This window comes from Danio rerio, chromosome 7 (genome assembly GCF_052040795.2).
Source record: "Danio rerio strain M-AB ecotype USA chromosome 7, GRCz13ab, whole genome shotgun sequence".
Classification (NCBI taxonomy): Eukaryota; Metazoa; Chordata; class Actinopteri; order Cypriniformes; family Danionidae; genus Danio; species Danio rerio.
The window spans coordinates 14785931-14803478 of record NC_141027.1 but is presented as its reverse complement, the minus strand read 5'-3'; the positions used below and the strand labels follow the sequence as shown (position 1 = coordinate 14803478).

At 33.6% G+C, this 17548-nt stretch overlaps 1 protein-coding gene and 1 long non-coding RNA gene across 6 annotated transcripts in view; one reads left to right on the top strand and one right to left on the bottom strand.

The window, feature by feature from the left end:
* LOC147835935 (uncharacterized) overlaps nt 1-17548 on the top strand; it is a 379840-nt gene that overhangs the window by 177283 nt on the left and 185009 nt on the right. The window contains exon 3 of the long non-coding RNA XR_015495462.2: nt 9087-9126. This is a non-coding gene — a long non-coding RNA (uncharacterized LOC147835935). The remainder of the gene's footprint in view (nt 1-9086; nt 9127-17548) is intronic.
* ntrk3b (neurotrophic tyrosine kinase, receptor, type 3b) overlaps nt 1-17548 on the bottom strand; it is a 296050-nt gene that overhangs the window by 135890 nt on the left and 142612 nt on the right. For 2 of the 5 annotated variants that reach the window (XR_015495428.1, XM_087260709.1), the window contains exons 6-10: nt 16900-17042; nt 16673-16814; nt 5981-6301; nt 874-920; nt 651-753 (exon numbers count right to left, since the gene is read on the bottom strand). Coding sequence is in view for 3 of the 5 variants with exons in the window: in XM_087260709.1 (XP_087116835.1) it covers nt 651-753; nt 874-920; nt 5981-6301; nt 16673-16814; nt 16900-17042 (756 nt within the window). In the remaining 2 variants the exon portion in view is untranslated. Of the gene's footprint in view, nt 1-650; nt 754-873; nt 921-3461; nt 3477-5980; nt 6302-16672; nt 16815-16899; nt 17043-17548 lie in introns of all 5 variants that reach the window. The other 3 variants (XR_015495429.1, XM_087260711.1, XM_087260710.1) reach the window with 2 other exon arrangements.

Genomic DNA, 17548 nt, shown 5'->3' with positions numbered 1-17548 from the left:
AAAATGGATTTCAATTTTAGTTTCAAATTAAAGTTATAAAAATAATAACAATAAAATCCTGATAATGTTTTTCATAAATCATGCATGAAAGGGATAAAAAAGTAATGGATTAAAGTAAACAAATAAAATATACCTATAATAATACCAAATAAACTGCAGCTCTTCCAGTAATTTAATATTCAATGAAAAAAAAACATTGCAATGGGTTGATCACAGCAGTTTGACATATTCAAAAGACTTAAAGAGTTTACACCAAAACTTAAAACTCTCTCAACATTCACTTGTTCCAAACCTGTTTGACTTTTCTCTTTAACTCAAAAGAAGACATTTAGAAGGAAACTGGATACCTGTAACCATTAACATCCATAGTCTGCAAAAGCATTGCAGTGTTTGAATGTTCTGTGTTTGAGGTAAACATATCAAGCAAACAAGCAAACTCCACACAGCAATACCAACTGGCCCAGCCTGGACTTGAACCAGTGACCTTCTTGCTTTAGAGGCGACAGTGCTAACCGATGAGCCACCATGCCGCCCCATATAAAGAAACCATAATCCGATTAATCAAAATCACATCCAGCAAAATATCTATTTTATTTTCCCAAGATATTTGATTTAAAAGTTGACTTCGGAAAAAAAAGCTCTACACGTACCTTTTATTCCAAATTTGTTGCGTCTGCTGTATTTGTTGATGAGGACGAAAATCACAATGAGAAAGACGCATCCGAAGCCAGCCAGACCAACAGCGATCGACATCTACAGCAAGAAAAAAGCAATAAAGCAGTCAATGACACAGCTACTGTACGTCTGCTGAAAAACACTCTGTAAATTAAAGGAAAACGTCAGCCTTTTTTTTAGACAGAATGGATGTCTTACTCCAAATGAATCTTCAGGTCTCTTCCCCTCATCCTCAGGTGGTGGAGCTACGGGCAAAAGAAAAGACAATGTACAATTAAAGGAAAAAATAATAATAATATTCAATATTTAACAATTTAAGAATGTTTGGAAACAGGCAACTATTGACTTTCATAGCATTTCCTTCACTGGAAAAAATTATTTATTGTATTTTTTAGGGTAAGTGGTTACAAACAATTTATATGGGCTGAATATAAACAAACAAATTCAATTTAGTAATGTTCAACATGATTTGTTTGTTAAAATCCAGCCCATACAAATTGTTTGCAACCACTTACCTTAAAACAATTAGTAAATCCAATGAATATTTTTTTCCCGGTGTATTATGGATGTCAATGGGTTTCAAATATTAAAAAAAAAAAACTCATGCAGCTTTTAAACCACATACATTTTTGTACATATTAGTTTTTTTGGTGAACTATCGCTTTAAGGAGGCCAAAAGATGCTTTCACTTACAGCAGGGGTGACCACACTCGGTCCCGAAGGGCCAGTGTCCTGGAGAGTTTAGCTGCAACCCTGATTAAACACACCTGAACAAGCTAATCAAGCTTTTACAAGGTATACAGGAACTTCCAGGCAGGTGTGTTGAAACAAGTTGGAACTAAAGTCAGCAGGACACCGGCCTTCCAGGACCGGCTTTGGACACCCCTGACTTACAGCATGCAGAGCAGTATTGTTAAGTAAATAATTTACTTAAATAAGCCTAAAATAATGTAAAATTGCATTGCTGTAGAAAAGAGCTGAACCAATTTTCTGACTATTTACTAATTTGCTGTTTGCATCCAATTAAATGTATTTCCACAAAAAACATATTTCTTATAGCCTGCAAATATATGCTAATAATGGTCATACTACTTTTAACTTGTTTAGTTAATATATTGCTGACAAATGCATTTAATTAAATGTAAAAAAAAAAGCCCTTTTGTGTACTTTGCATACTACATATGAGTTATGAATAAATATATATTTATATAAAGACAGGAAATACATATTCTAGTCTGCAAAATAGAAAAAAAATATACACCAATAAGGGGTTATACTACTTTAATTTTTTTTTATAATATTATTATCTTCTTATTGTCAAATGCATCTAAATAAATGTAACAAAAGTAATTTATATACATTGCATTCTAAATACAAGTTATGAATGAACAGATATATTTACATAAAGCAAATACTTATTCTAGCCTGCAAAATATTTACACTAATAAGGAGTTATACTACTTTTAATTTGTTTTATGTTATTAATATTTTCTTTCTGACAAATTCATCGAATTAAATGATTAAAAGGTCCTTTTGTATACTTTTCTATTTACTTTTTCTACTATATAAGTGAATGGTTACAGATTTTCAGCTTTCCTCAAAATATCAATTTTATATCTTTTTATTTTTTTATTTTTATTTTGTTGAACACCAAAGAAGATATTTTGAAGAATGCTGAAAACCTGTAACCATTAAGTTCTATAGTAGTTGTTTTTACTATAGAAGTCAATGGTTACAGCTTTTCAGCTTTCCTCAAAAATATCTTCTTTTTATACCCTTTAGTTTCTTTATTCTGTTGAACACTAAAGAAGATATTTTGAAGAATGCTGAAACCCTGTAACCAATAAGTTTTATAGTATTTGTTTTTCTACTATAAAAGTGAATGGTTACAGCTTTTTAGCTTTCCTCAAAAATATCTTCCTTTATATCTTTTTAGTTTCTTTATTTTGTTCAACACCTAAGATATTTTGAAGAATGATGAAAACCTGTAACCATCAACTTCTGTAGTATTTTCTTTTTATTATGGAAGTCAATGTTTACAGCTTTTCAGCTTTTCCCAAAAATTCTTCTTTAATGTATCAAAAGAATATAAAAACTCTTAATAGTTCGGAATTACTTGAGAGTGAGTAAATAGTAAGTAAATTTTCATTTTTTGGTGAACTGTCCCTTTAATCCACCATGCAAACTAGTCCTGGTCCCCTGTGCGTTGTATATTGAATCATATCTTTTCATTACTAGACAAATCTATTTCCAGTTTAAGTCTATATATGACACTATCTGTAAGGCGCAGTATTTGTGAAGGGTTTTGTGCAAACCCGTGTGGCTTGTTCACAGGTGTCAGAGAGGAATTGGCGTTTAATTGAGTCATAATGGCAGAGGTGCTGCAGGGCTCACATACTGCAGCATCACAAACCCAAAAACAATTTTGCTTCGCGGCGCACAGAGCTTTTATATGTGCTGAAGCTCATCTGCAGGATTTCTCCGTGAACTAGCATTAATGGTGTTCTCTTTTAGCATTGCTGGACAGTATAAGGAAGATTTTCAAGTATTATATGGTACAAGGTTACTATGTTGCTTATTTTTGTTTACCAAGTTTTACGTTTTTGGAGCTATTATTATATGTGAAGCTGCTTTGAAAAGGGAATTGTTTAATCACATCCTTGAATGTTGTATTTACGATCTTGTTTTTTGGTGTATTTTAAGTAAAATATTGGTTTAGATTTTAACAAGGACAAGTTTTTTTCTGTACTTTTTATTTATTTATGTTAAAAAGAAGATTCACTTACTGTACTCCATTATTCCTTAAAGATCAGCATAAGAGGAGAAATGAGAGAAGCAAACGATTAAAAATCGAGAAATAAAAAAGAAAAACATTGCAAATGCACAGTGCTAATAAAAATATTTATGTTTATATATGTATTTTTAAATGTATAAAGATTAAAAATGTATATATATGCAATATCTTTATGTGTGAATAATTCTCTGATATGAGTTGTTATATTTGTAATATTTATATATCAATATCAACGCAATCTCACGGCAATTTGTAACTTTTTGATTTAGTGGCTAATTCGTATGAATTCGTATGATCTAGTTCGTACTATTTATTATGATTTGCTCATCACTCAATGATGGTTGGGGTTAGGGCTGGGTTAGGTGCCACGCCTCCTTTTTAAAACCATACATTTTCATACAATTGAACTCGTACAAATCCGTAAGAATTAGGCGATAAACTGGCAAAACGTAAAACACTTGCGTATCCTCGTGAGATCAGGCTGATCAATATATGTATTTTTAAATATAGAGATTTTTATTTATTTATTCATTTAAAGGTCCCGTGAAGTGCTTTGAAATGTGCATTTTTGTTCATTGTGTGACGTAATTTGAGCTGAAACTTGAAGACAGTGACGTAGAGTAGCTCCTCCTTAAAAAAAAACTGTGAAGTTTGGGTTTAACATTGAGGGCCCTATTTTAACGAACTAAGCACAAAGTCTAAAGCCTATGGCGCAAAAGCATTAAGGGCATGTCCGAATTCACTATTGCTATTTTAAGTACGGAAAAATACGTTCTGCGCCCTGGTGCATTGTCTAACAGGGTTGTGCGTGTTCTTTTAATGAGTTGTGGGTGTGTTTTGAGCATAACCTGCATTAAACCAATCAGAGTCTCTCCATGGCGCATTTGCTATTTACATGGCAGACTTTGTAAGTGTTAAAACTGAATGCCTCACTAATGAGTAAACAGTTAAACAGACCATCTGCACCACGAGAGTAAGGAACAAGCCTTCTCCATTCAGCCTCTTTACTTTCTCTTTACTTTTACTCTTTACTCCTTTACTTGTGGATAAGGAAACAGTGTTATATGCACTCCACTGAAGACATCCATTATCCTACATATTTAATTTAGTTTGTTAAGTGCGAAGATTTGCTTCAAAACTATTTCTAAATTATGTTCTAATTTCCAGAGTTATATCCAAATACACATCCTATTCTTATGCCCCATGTGGTAATGTATAGGTCTCCAAAATCCGACCGGTGGACAAATCTAAACTAGTTTTTATTCAAACAAATATAAATATGCATTTAATAAATAACACTATTAATACTAATAACATTAAACAAATACAAATTGTCTTTCCCAGAGATGGGTTGCGGCTGGAAGGGCATCCGCTGCGTAAAAACTTGCTGGATAGGTTGGCGGTTCATTCCGCTGTGGCGACCCCGGAATAATAAAGGGACTAAGCCGACAAGACAATGAATGAATGAAATGCAAATTGTCATTAATAAACTGAAAAAGACACCCGAGATCAAGCATGGAGGTAGTGGTTTTAATATTTAAGTAGAAAACATTCATTTTTGTATTGTATTTTAATCTTTTAATTTGTTTTCATATTTAAAGATATTTGTGTATTGCTGTACATCCTGTGTGTATTAAGCAATGTGTAAGCGTTTAAACCCACAAAGATGCATAACTAACACACTCTGTACTGGAATTTAGACCTGCTTTTAGATGGTCAGTGACGCTGTCTATTTCAGTTTTTCAAAATAGCAATGCGTCAACAATGTGCCTAAACACACCTCTGTTAGGACCAGCACACTCATGAGTCCACAAAGTGGAGCAAACTGATTTGATATTCAAACAACATGGTGCAAAACGTGCAAATTAGGGTTGCGCTGTTCTGAAAATAGCAACAAATCGTGCCAAACACATCTTGTGCCTTATTGCGCCGGGTGTATGATAGGGCCCTGAGTGTTTGAGCTCAAGCGCATACAGCAATAGCATCTTGAAGGAGGCGGGTCATGTCAGATATGGAGGAGCATTTGATTGGTCAGAATATTTGATGAGAAATTGAAGTATGAGCTGATGTCATAAAAGTTGTTGATCCATTTAGGCAGAAGCTTGGAATGTTTATATTTTCTTAATGCAAATTTTGTCACTGATTTTGAACGCTCTAGCTTATAGATAAGACTGACATACTGATACTAACATCTAAAAAAAACGTTATTTTTATTTCACAGGGACTTTAAATTTGAAAATGTTCCTTTACTGTAGGCAGACAGTTCAGATAAGTACCATTTGAAATGTCTTCTAAAATGAGTATTTTTTTTCTCAGCTTTCTATGTTTATGTTCTGTTATTTAACTTTAAAGGCAATGAAAAGAACCTATTCTTACCATGATGGTGAAATTACTGAACCTACACACAGTAGCCTGAGGAAAAAATGCTTATTCTGTATGAAAATTTCAGAAGGCATCTGAACTGTATCCAAATTAATAAAGAATACAATCATACCTTATTACAAACAATACAGTATGCAGACCTACCGTCATCCTCCATGAATGGTGGATCAAGAAAATGGCCAAAGACAGTTTTGCTAACCGATCCAAGAGAGTTAGTGGCCACTAGCGTGTAATTTCCATTGTCATAATGCGTTGGGTTCTCAAAAGTCAAGCAGCCTTCTAAGTAATCCTTGTAGTAGTCCATCTCCATGCGGATATATTCACTCTGCAGGATCTCGCGGCCCTTGTAGAACCAGTGCAGTGTGGGATGAGGAAAACCTCTCACCGTGAACTCGATACAGGTGTGATGGCGGCGCTCCGGCTCGTCCAGCTTCAGGATTACTGGAGGAACTGAAATGAGGAGAGAAAAATTGAGTTCACAAAGACACAGTGGCTTTTGTGTATAGCAGATACAGGACAGAATGCTTGGCAGCAGTGTTAATCAGTGAAACACACAGCATTTTCACCCATGGAACATTTGCTATCAGACAAAGGAAAGAATTTTACAAACAAGGCATCAAGTCTGTTATGAAATAGACACTTTTTGGCATTCTGCCGACTTGTGCATTTTGGAGTAATAATACTGTAGGGACCCAAGACCTCATGAATTGAACTTTTTATACTGTGATTTTGGACCTATGTACCGTTTACTAGGCAACAACCTGGGTTTAGGGGGAAAAAGGGATCAAGGTAATGGAGTGGACAGCTCAATTTCCTAACCTTAACCCAATTGGAAAAAAGTAGGCATATTCAGTTTACAGTACTAGTTATTGAATAAATGTTTTAGTATCATTTTTCATCCATGGACTATTTAACCTAAATGAAACCTCATTGTTTAAATAAAAAATGACACTTTATCATTTGTATCAGGCAAAGGAAATAATTTTACAAACAAGGCATCAGTCAAAAATAAACTATTCTTTTGGTGATTTGCCATCTTGTGCATTAGGTATTCAATAATTGCGACCAATATAATATTGTAGTGACCAAAGACTGATTATGGTTGATGGATTTAACTAATCCAACATTGACAAAAGTGTTATGCTTGGAAGGAGAGTGAAGTATTGCCATTTACCAGGCAACATCTTGGGTTTTTAAGGGGAAAAAAGGATTGAGGTAATAGAGTGGCCAGCTCAATCCCCTGATCTTAACCCAATTGAAAACTAATTGATTAAATAAAGTAGAGAGTTTCAGTTCATAATACTAGTTACTTTATAAATTACTTATTCATATTTATGAGTACAGAGAATTATAGTTTTGCCCTTAAAATAATCAGGTAATGCATACGTACAAGCCAGAGAAGGAAATCCATTACAACATTACATTTCTTTACTTCAAATGAGAAGCTAGAAAGGAAAAAGGACACTTGGGTGAGTTACAGCAATGTGTGATCGTTTGCTATTAGGCAAAGGAAAGAATTTTACAGACAAGGTATCAAGTCTGCTATGAAATAGACTCAATTTTCGATGTTCTGCTACCTTGTGACTTTGGTGTTCGCTAATTGTGACCAATGTAATATTGTAGTGACCAAAGACTCATTATGGTTGATAAATAAGTTAAGTCTTTCTATATGGTGATTTTGGGCCTATGTTCCGTTTACAAGGTGACAAGGCTTTTACAAGGGTAGTTTCTGTTTTCAGTAGTTTCAGTTATTTTATAATTCCTTAAAATTATTTTGTAGGAGTGCAGAGAATTAAATTTTTGCCCTCAAAATAACTGTGTAATGTAAACATACTAACAAAAAAAATGTCAAAATCCATTATATATCATTACTTTTTCAATTTAAATAGATTTTTTTTTATTTCAAATTAGAAGCTAAAGCAAAAAATAACACTTCATCATTTGCTATCAGGAAAAGGAAATCATTTTACAAGCAAGGCATAAAGTCTGTTATGAAGTAAACATTTTTTTGTGTGTTCTGCTATCTTGTGCATTTGGTGTTCATTAGTTGTAACCGAAACAAGATTTTAGTGACCAAAGACTCTGTAGCTGCGTCCCAAATCGCATACTTATGCACTATTCTACGCCATTTTGTAGTATAAGTAGTGTAAGTAGTGTGTTCACACTGAAAACTCTAAAAATAATAAGTGCACTTTAATTACCCGGATGATGCACTCATTCAGCCGCTAAAGTGAAGTGTGTAATGATGGACACTTCACGCACTCAACGACCGCAGGTTTTCTCACGTAGCGGAAGGGGCGGAGCTATCTGATGCACATGTTGGATAACTTTATTTATTTTGGATGGTGAAAGCAAAATTCTCCTACAAGAGTGATTATAGCGCCTCCTGATGGTGAATGCGGCAATACTCACGGCAGGTATTATCTGATAATTCGGTCGTTTATTTCACTGATTTGGCAACCGTCAAACGTCATCAGGGAAACGGTTTGAATTTCCGCTTAGTAAAAACACATTAGTGTGCCATTTGGGACGACACTACATACATATACTATCCTGTTGAGTGTGTAAGTGCATAAGTACATAGTGCATGAGTGCATAGTGTATAGTGTGCCATTTGGGACGCAGCTATTATGGTTGATGAATTTAACTTTTCTCATTCTGTGATTTTGGGCCTGTACTGTTTACCAGGCAACAACTTTGTTTTAGGGGGAAAAAAAGGTTCGAGGGGATGGAGTGGGCAGCTCAATCCCCTGACCTTAACCCAATTGAATTCTCAAAGTTTAATTAAAGTAGGCAGATACAGCTGACAATACTTATTTTTGCTGCTAAATAAACATATACAATAGTTATATTTAGGAGTACAAAGGGGTCATCAGGCAGTAGCAAGTAACCATACTGTGGGATCACATATTCCAGTCAGATAGCAAAACCCTCGCTTGCCTGTGAATCTATTAAAAAAAACGAATAAAAAATGCATGAACAGTGCACACATTTGGGTTTTTCATGATCTATACCATCTGTAGTTACAAAGCAACATAAAGTACACTTATTTTTATTTGGGCAATGTAGATTTTTAATCTCATCATCTTTATTGAGCTCCGATTTGGTCAGTTGCACCAGTGTGCCTGAATATATTTTTAACATTAGCGACTGTAATAGTAACACTGCATACAGTCAAAGTCATATAGAGAAATCCTGCTTAACGTCTTATGCCATTTTGTTTTTCCTTTTACAGAAATGAAAAGATAAACAACATTACGATGACAGCAACAACAGTGAGTAAAATCTCTACTCCTTCAATTAAAATGTCTATTGAAAAAACATTTCAGGTTAAGTATAAGCCAGGACATTTAAACTATTGTTTCAAGCCTATGATTATGCTAATGCACACTTATATGTCCCCAATTTGGCTCTTCAATGAAAAACAGACAGCACATAAATTGACAGAGGGACAGCTCGTAATCTTGCTGTCACAGACCATATATTATGGTCCACCATTCTAAAGAGCACAAAAAAGAAAAAAAAAAGTCTGGTCCGACACTGCGCACTGGTTTGTCATTCAAATGAGGAGCATCATTATTGCCAGCCGCAGTGATTTGCGCTGGGCTGACTGATGAGACCAGACGAGAGATGGATCCCTCCTGTCGAGCGCCTCGTCTAAACAGATGACATGTGTTTTAGACTCAGCATGCATGCAGCAGCACCCTTGCTCTCGGCCTGTCATTTAGAGAGTCCTGCTGCAATCCCACCAGGAGAAATGAGGAGAGCACATCACATATGTGCATCTCGTATTCCTGTGCTTTTGTGAGCAGAATGCTGAATTCCCAAACGGAGCCCTTTTTTGTTGGCATTATTAATATGGTTGAGTGGAGCAGAGACTAACTATTTGGAGGCTGTATCCAATTGCATCTCAAATCACATCTTTACAACTGATTGTCCAGTTTCGACCATATTTGTATAGCCAAGTAGAGGGTCTTGTCTTTATTAAAGAAGAATAATGAAAGATTCCTGATGGTTATAATCCTTTTATAAAAGGAACTGTAAGATATTTAGCTATTTATTCAAGTAATTTTCTGTGTCTTATTCTAAAATCGGATATGTCTGGACTGATATTGCATACATACATACATACATACATACATACATACATACATACATACATACATACATACATACTTACGTACTTCGAACTTATTTATTTATTCTTATTTCTTATTTATTTATTTATTTATTTATTTATTTATTTATTTATTTATTTATTTATTTATTTATTATTTATCTGTTTATTTGTTTATTTATTTATTCTTATTCATTTATTTATTATATATTTATCTGTTTGTTTGTTTATTTATTCATTTATTTATTATATATTTATCTGTTTATTTATTTATTTATTTATTAGTTTTTGAGGCTGTATCCAATAATGGTGCATCTCAAATCCCATCTTTAGAACTGATTGTCCAGTACCAACCTTATTCTAATAGCCAAGTAGAGGGTCTTGTCTTTATTAAAGAAGAATATTGAAAGATTCCTGATGGTTATAATCATTTTATATAAGAAACTGTAATATATTTAGCTATTTATTCTGGTAACATTTTGTTTCTTATTCTAAAATCGAATATGTCTGGACTGATATTGCATACATAAATACTTACTTAATTATTTAATCATTTATTTTTTAGCTTGTTTTGTTTATTTATTTATTTATTCTTATTTATTTATTTATTTATTTATTTATTTATTTATTTATTTATTTATTTATTTATTTATTTATTTATTTATTTATTTATTATATATTTATCTGTTTGTTTGTTTATTTATTTATTTATTTATTTATTTAGATGCTGTATTCAATTATTGTGCATCTCAAATCACATCTTTAGAAATGATTGTCCAGTATCAACCTTTTTCATTTAGCTAAGTACAGGGTCTTGACTTTATTAAAAAAAGAAACACGAAAATCATATATGTCTGTACTGATATTGTACACTTATTTATTTATTCTTTGCTCAATACTTTGTTGATGCAATTACTTTGGCAGCAATTACAGCCTCAAGTCTTTTTAAATATGATGCCACAAGCTTGGCACACCTGTCTTTGGGAATTTTTGCCTATTCCTCTTTGCAGTACCTCTCAAGCTCTATCAGGTTGGATGGGAAGCAACAGTGTACAGCCATTTTCAGATCTCTTCAGAAATGTTCAATAGGATTTAGGTCTGGGCTCTGGCTGGGCCACTCAATGACATTCACTAAGTGGCTATTTTTTTGTAGCCATTCCCTGACTTATAAAAGTTGACACACATCTGCTTTCCTTCAGTGGTGTTTTCTCATATCTTTGCCATGTTGAAAAGATGATGAGAGGAAAAGCCTCGGTGACGCATCATATTTATATCGCAAGGAAACTGGAAGTTTTTGTTTATTTTTCCCCCATCTTCTGTTTAACGGAGAGAAGATTTTCTCAACACATTACTAAACATAATATAGTTTAACCACTAATTTCTAATAACCAATTTATTTTATCTTTGCCATGATGGCAGTAAATACTATTTGACTAGATATTTTTCAAGACACTTCTATACAGCTTATGTAACATTTAAAGGCTTAACTAGGTTAATTAGGTTAACTAGGCAGGTTAAGGTAATTAGGCAAATCATTGTATGACGATGGTTTGTTCTGTAGTCTATCAAAATAGTATATCGCTTAAAGGGGCTAATAATTTTGTCCTTAAAATGGTTTTAAAAAAATAAAAACTGCTTTAAATTTTAGCCGGAATAAAACAAATAAGACTTTCTTCAAAACAAAAAATATTATTAGACATACTGTGAATATTTCCTTGCTCTCTTAAACATAATTTAGGAAATATTTAAAAAAGAAAAATCACAAAAAAAAAAAAAAAAAAAAAAAAAAAAAAAAATATATATATATATATATATATATATATATATATATATATATATATATATATATATATATATATATATATATATATATATATAGTTCTGGATTTTTAAAATTATTATTAAATTAAGTTAATATATGCTTTTGCAATAAAAAAATGAATTTATTTGACTGCTTTTAACACATCTTAAACAGGGGTGCCAATAAGTGTGGAGGACACTGTAAGTCAGCATGTATGCATGCATGTACAGTGCTCAGCATATATAAGTACACCCCTCACAAATCTCTTTTAAATTCATATTTTAATAGAAAGCTATACAATATTATATTTGTGCATATACATAAGATTAGTCAATAATGAGGCCAAATCTGGAGCTAATCTAACAAAATAACTTACAATAATGGTCCAAAAACAAGTATACCAAAATGTAGAGTTGAAGTCAGAATTATTAGCCCCCTTTCGATTTTTTTTCTTCTTTTTTAAATATTTCCCAAATGATTTTTAACAGAGCAGGGAAATTTTGACAGTATGTCTGATAATATTTTTTCTTCTGGAGAAAGTCTTATTTGTTTTATTTCGGCTAGAATAAAAGCAGTTTTTAATTTTATAAAAATATTTTAAGGTCAAAATGATTAGCCCCTTTAAGCTAATTTTTTTCGATAATCTACAGAACAAACCATCGTTATACAATAACTTGCCTAATTACTCTAACCTACCTAGTTTACCTTATTAACATAGTTAAGCCTTTAAATGTCAATTTAAGCTTTATAGAAGTGTCTTGAAAAATATCAAGTAAAATATTATTCACTGTAATCATGGCAAAGATAAAATAAATCAGTTATTAGAAATAGGTTTTTAAAACTATTATGCTTAGAAATGTGCTGAACAATCTTCCCTCCATTAAACAGAAAGAGGGGGGGGGGGGGGGGAATAAACAGGGGCGCTAATAATTCAGGGGGGCTAAAAATGCTGACTTCAACTGTATATGTTAAAGAAAAATATTAAATACAAATAAAAAAAGAGGAAAAATCAAGAGAAACAAAAAATAAAATAAAAAATTGTTTAAATTTTGTAGGTTGTAATTTTCCAATATTTTGCTTGAATTTAGTAGTATTATATTTCAATTTCTAAATATATTTGGTGACTTAAATATTATTTTACGAAATATATCTGTTTTGTTTAAATGCACCAAAATACATTGCCTATATTCACTGAGAAGTGGATACAAATGATCATTTTTTAAATGAGCTGTACTCTATTATGCTGGGCACTGTATATGGATGTGTGTAATGTATTGTGTATACATTCATTTATTTTCATTTTAGATTCGTAACATTTTCTTAAGTAATAATATATAAATACCATTTTTACGCACACACACACAGCATGCACAAACACATAGTCAACTTATCTCAATATTTTGGTAACGCTTTATTTTGATGATCCATTTGAGTATTAGTAGACTGACTGCTTAATATTTGTTGATACTGCTCCTTCAACAGACAGTTTTTTTAATCTAATGAGAATTAGTTGGCATATAGATGCAATTTAACTTAAATTCAACAAACGGACCATCAATAAAGTGTGGCCTTTTTCTTTTGAACTCTCAGATTTCCAAAGCTTAGTCAACTTTCAAGTTATGCATAAACCTCAGATCCCAAATTTGGCCCTTAAGTAACTTAAATTGTGGTCTAAGGTCACATATTACGTTTCAAATATTTTCTATACTATCAGTACAGATATATTAACAGAATAAAAAGCTAAATATATGACAGTTCTTCATATAAAAGGATTATAACCATCAGGAATCTTTCATTATTCTTCTTTAATGAAGACAAGACCCTGTACTTGGTTATCAAATCCAAACTTGACAATTTTTCTACTTAGAGCCAGCAAATCTTGCTGCTGTCATTTCAATTTAACGTCAAAGTCATTAGTCAGCAGACTGATCAAATGTACTGCTTTTTCATCTACTCGCTGTCTTAAAACCATGTGCTGTTTAATGAACATAATGATGCCTGCGTGTCAGATCATATCAGCGTCTTAAAAAATGAGAGAAAGATCTTCCGTTCTTATTAAAACACCGAAAAGTTGTTGCAGATTCAGTTCAGCCTGCAGTTCGTTCTCATCATATACCTGTTTAACCCAGTTTAACACAGCGCAGGGAAGGTGGTCTATTTTTATGTATGTATCACAACCTCACACACTCCCCAAACGCACACGCGGCCTCTGATTAAATTAACACTAAGGCTTACAGGTTCAGAGCTGTTAATTGGTTTATCAATTCATTTAGTACCTTGCTTTATTTTTAAATGTGTCCATATTTTTTCATAAGGGAGGATGGTGTTATGTGCGTTAAAGTTTGCAACATGAATTAATTGTGCAGTTTTATTATGTGTTTAATATAGAGATTTACAAAGTGGTCTGATAAAATTGACTAGACCAGTAATTATTTAGAGTAATTTTGAATCATTTTATTCACCTTATTCTCTTATATGTACGAGAGGGCGCAGCCATTTGAATCTTTTTGGCTTGAGACTTCAGCTCTCATTCACTTCCATTCATTTTTAGAGGTTTAAAACAGCTTGTTATGCTTGATGTTGCAAACGAATATTTTCTTCTTATATTATTCTATTTTACATGTATTGTCATGCAAACACTTGTTTGTAGGGCAAGTAGTTTGATCTAGGGTTGAGCCGATAGACGATGCCATTGTCCAATAGACAACACGATGCTGAGCCGGCATCCCTGAACCTCTGCCCTGCTCTCGCAAACCCGCTCGCGATAAATACACACTTAGGCTCCGTTTACACTAATATGTCTTAGTTTTAAAATGCCATTTTAGAAAGGAAATGATCCACATCCACATTGTGTTTTACCTAGCATTTCTAAACAGCCCTCCGTCCACTGAAAACGCACATCACTTGACCACACACACACACACTGTCATGTGCTCGTCTGAGCTTGAGAGAGCAGTGCATGTCGGAGAGTTTATCAAGGATGTACCACTGGATCGCGTCTCACTATAGTTGTTAAACGTGATATTAAATTAATCTTGTCTCTATCCAACGACTCTTCGGTTTTTTGAATCTATCAGGTAATGTGTCACAGCGTCAGTACACTGCTTCAGTCTTTCACTTTTACACTTGTACTTTTTGTAAAAACCTCTTTACTGACCGCCCTCCCGCGGAAAAAGTGATTGACAGGTGGTAATTTGTGTGCAACTTATCTTTATTTATTTATGATTTGTTTATGGGTAAAACAAAGACCATACGGGTCAGGTAATTAAAACGGTAGGCTACAAAGATTCATTTGTAGACTACAAATAATTAATAATTAAAACCCCACCTATAACGACGATGCCATTGTCCATCGCAATGTTTCACATTAGACATCATACGATGCCAAACTGGTCGACATCGCTCAATCCTAGTTTGATCATTTTCTACCGTTTATTATTCCCAATTATTTCTCCCATAGGCAGCTGTATCGGAAGTTCTAAAACAGTCGCAAAAACGAGCGCACTTTGTAGAATAAGGTCAATAAGCCACAATGTAAAAAAAAAAATAATAATTTTACAGAAAATAGCTCAAATTTTTTTTTTTTACAGAAGTATTTTGCCATTTTAAGTAAAGTTCATTAATCAACTAATTTCAAGAGGGTCTAATAATTAAGGGGGCTAATAAATCTGACTTTAACTGTAGATATCAAAGTAATATGATGTAAACTTTGACAACAAGTAAAAATTGTGAGCAGGAGGTGTCTGTAGGTTGTAATAACTCTCCTCAAACCCATTTCTTGATCTTTTGAATGAAATGCCTACCTTACTACATCCAATAAGCTCACGGTAACAAAAAATACAAACAAACTTTGCACACTGTTTTCTCATTTATTATATTGTTTCTCTAGGAACTGAATCACAATACGGAAAAAAAAAAAACGGTCGGAGCTTCCAGTTATTGCCGAATTTAATATAGTAAAAATAGTTTATACAGTTTGAATGCTAACGTGAATATGCAACAAGCTACTGTTACTGTAAACTTTTACTGATGTAGCTATTTATAGTTTTCCTCTAATTTACGAATTAATTTAATAGATTGTGGCATAACATAATTGATCACTATAATATATTATAAAACTCTTTAAAAAATGTTTAAATAAAAACATGCAATGAGTTTAAGGTGCTCTGTGGCAACACATTGGTGCAAAATGGCATCACATTAGCAGTATGGGCCCAGGGGTACATTTCTGAGAACTGAGAAATACAGTATGTGTTCATGGGTACACATGGCTGCATTTTATCTGTACAACTAACATTACTGTGCGGTACCGCTGACTGCTTACCTCCATATGAACAGGTTTTCTGGTGTGACTGGTTTGTGCTACTTTGGTTTAGTAGCTGGCTGAGGACAGATCCAGAAACCAATATAAACAAAACCCAAAATAGCAGTGTGAGACCACAGAAGCACTGGCCACGATGGCTTTTTTCTTGTAGATTGCGTTTGAAAACACTATGGGTTGGGTTTAGGGAAGGGGCTGGTGGGTCAGTCATTATTAAGCTGATATTTTATGCATGACGACAAACTGACTAGCTTCTCTCATGGATGTGGACTAGAAGGACGTAACATGTGCAGAAATGTTTACAGCAAATTTACGAAAAATAGCACAAATGAGAAAATGTGCCCAATAATGTATGTGAGATTGTCAAAACTGTTCACTGCGCTCTCTGGTTGATTTGTGAAAACAAAATGGCAAGAAAATGTAGTACAGGGTACATATTTGGATTGAAAAATGAGCCATGGTATCTTGATCGCTAAAAGAACGAGCATTTCTTTCCTCTTCAAACCACATAATCTGACACATCTCACTACATGCAACATTAAGAGATATGGAGAAATCTGTAAACATGCTAAATATACGTACAGAGCACAGACAGCTGAAGGGACACGTTGTTCATCCCGACCACATTCTCCGAGATGCAGGTCAGAACAAATCCATTGTCGTCTCTGCTCACGTTAACCAGCGTCAGGTTGATGGAGTGAGTGTTGGGCAAGTAGACAGTCGACTGGAGGGCAGACAAAGACGCATTATGGCACGGTTCGAATGCAAATAAGGTTAATCGATTGGGATGTGGGATGTATGGTGTTCACCTGGTGTGTGTTGATGGAGTGAAGGCCCTTCACAGCCCAGTCCACTTCAGGTACCGGAGAACCCGAGCCGTTACAGCTAAGTGTCACGTTTCCTCCCTCCAGCACTGTCAGGTTACTGTGAGCAACACTGATATCTTGCAGATCTAGATCACAGCAAACATGATTGCGAACAGAATTATCCAGTGTAATTCATTTATTTTGAAGTCACAAGTTATTAGTGTCATTAGTTTTTTTTTTTATTATCAGTATTTATATAAGCAGAGATGGGAAGTAATGAAGTACAGATACTTTGTTACTGTAGTTAAGTAGATTTTTCTGGTATACTTTTCTCCACTATTTATTTTTCTGACAACTTTTTATTTTTACTTAGCGGTGGAAAGAGTACTGAAAAATCATACTTAGGTAAAAGTACCATTACTTGCCTAAAAATATAGTGAAAGTAGTGTATATCTGTTGTAAATATAACTAAAAGTATGAGTAAATAGTTGACCTTTTAAAAGTACTCTAGAGCAGTGTTTCCCAAACTGTGGTACGTCACTGAGTAATGAAAGAAAAAAATGAATAGATTGTAATCACTTGATGCGTACGATAACACTAATGTGATCAGCATTGGCTGTTCTCTAAAGGCTACGATCAAAGCGATGTGCTT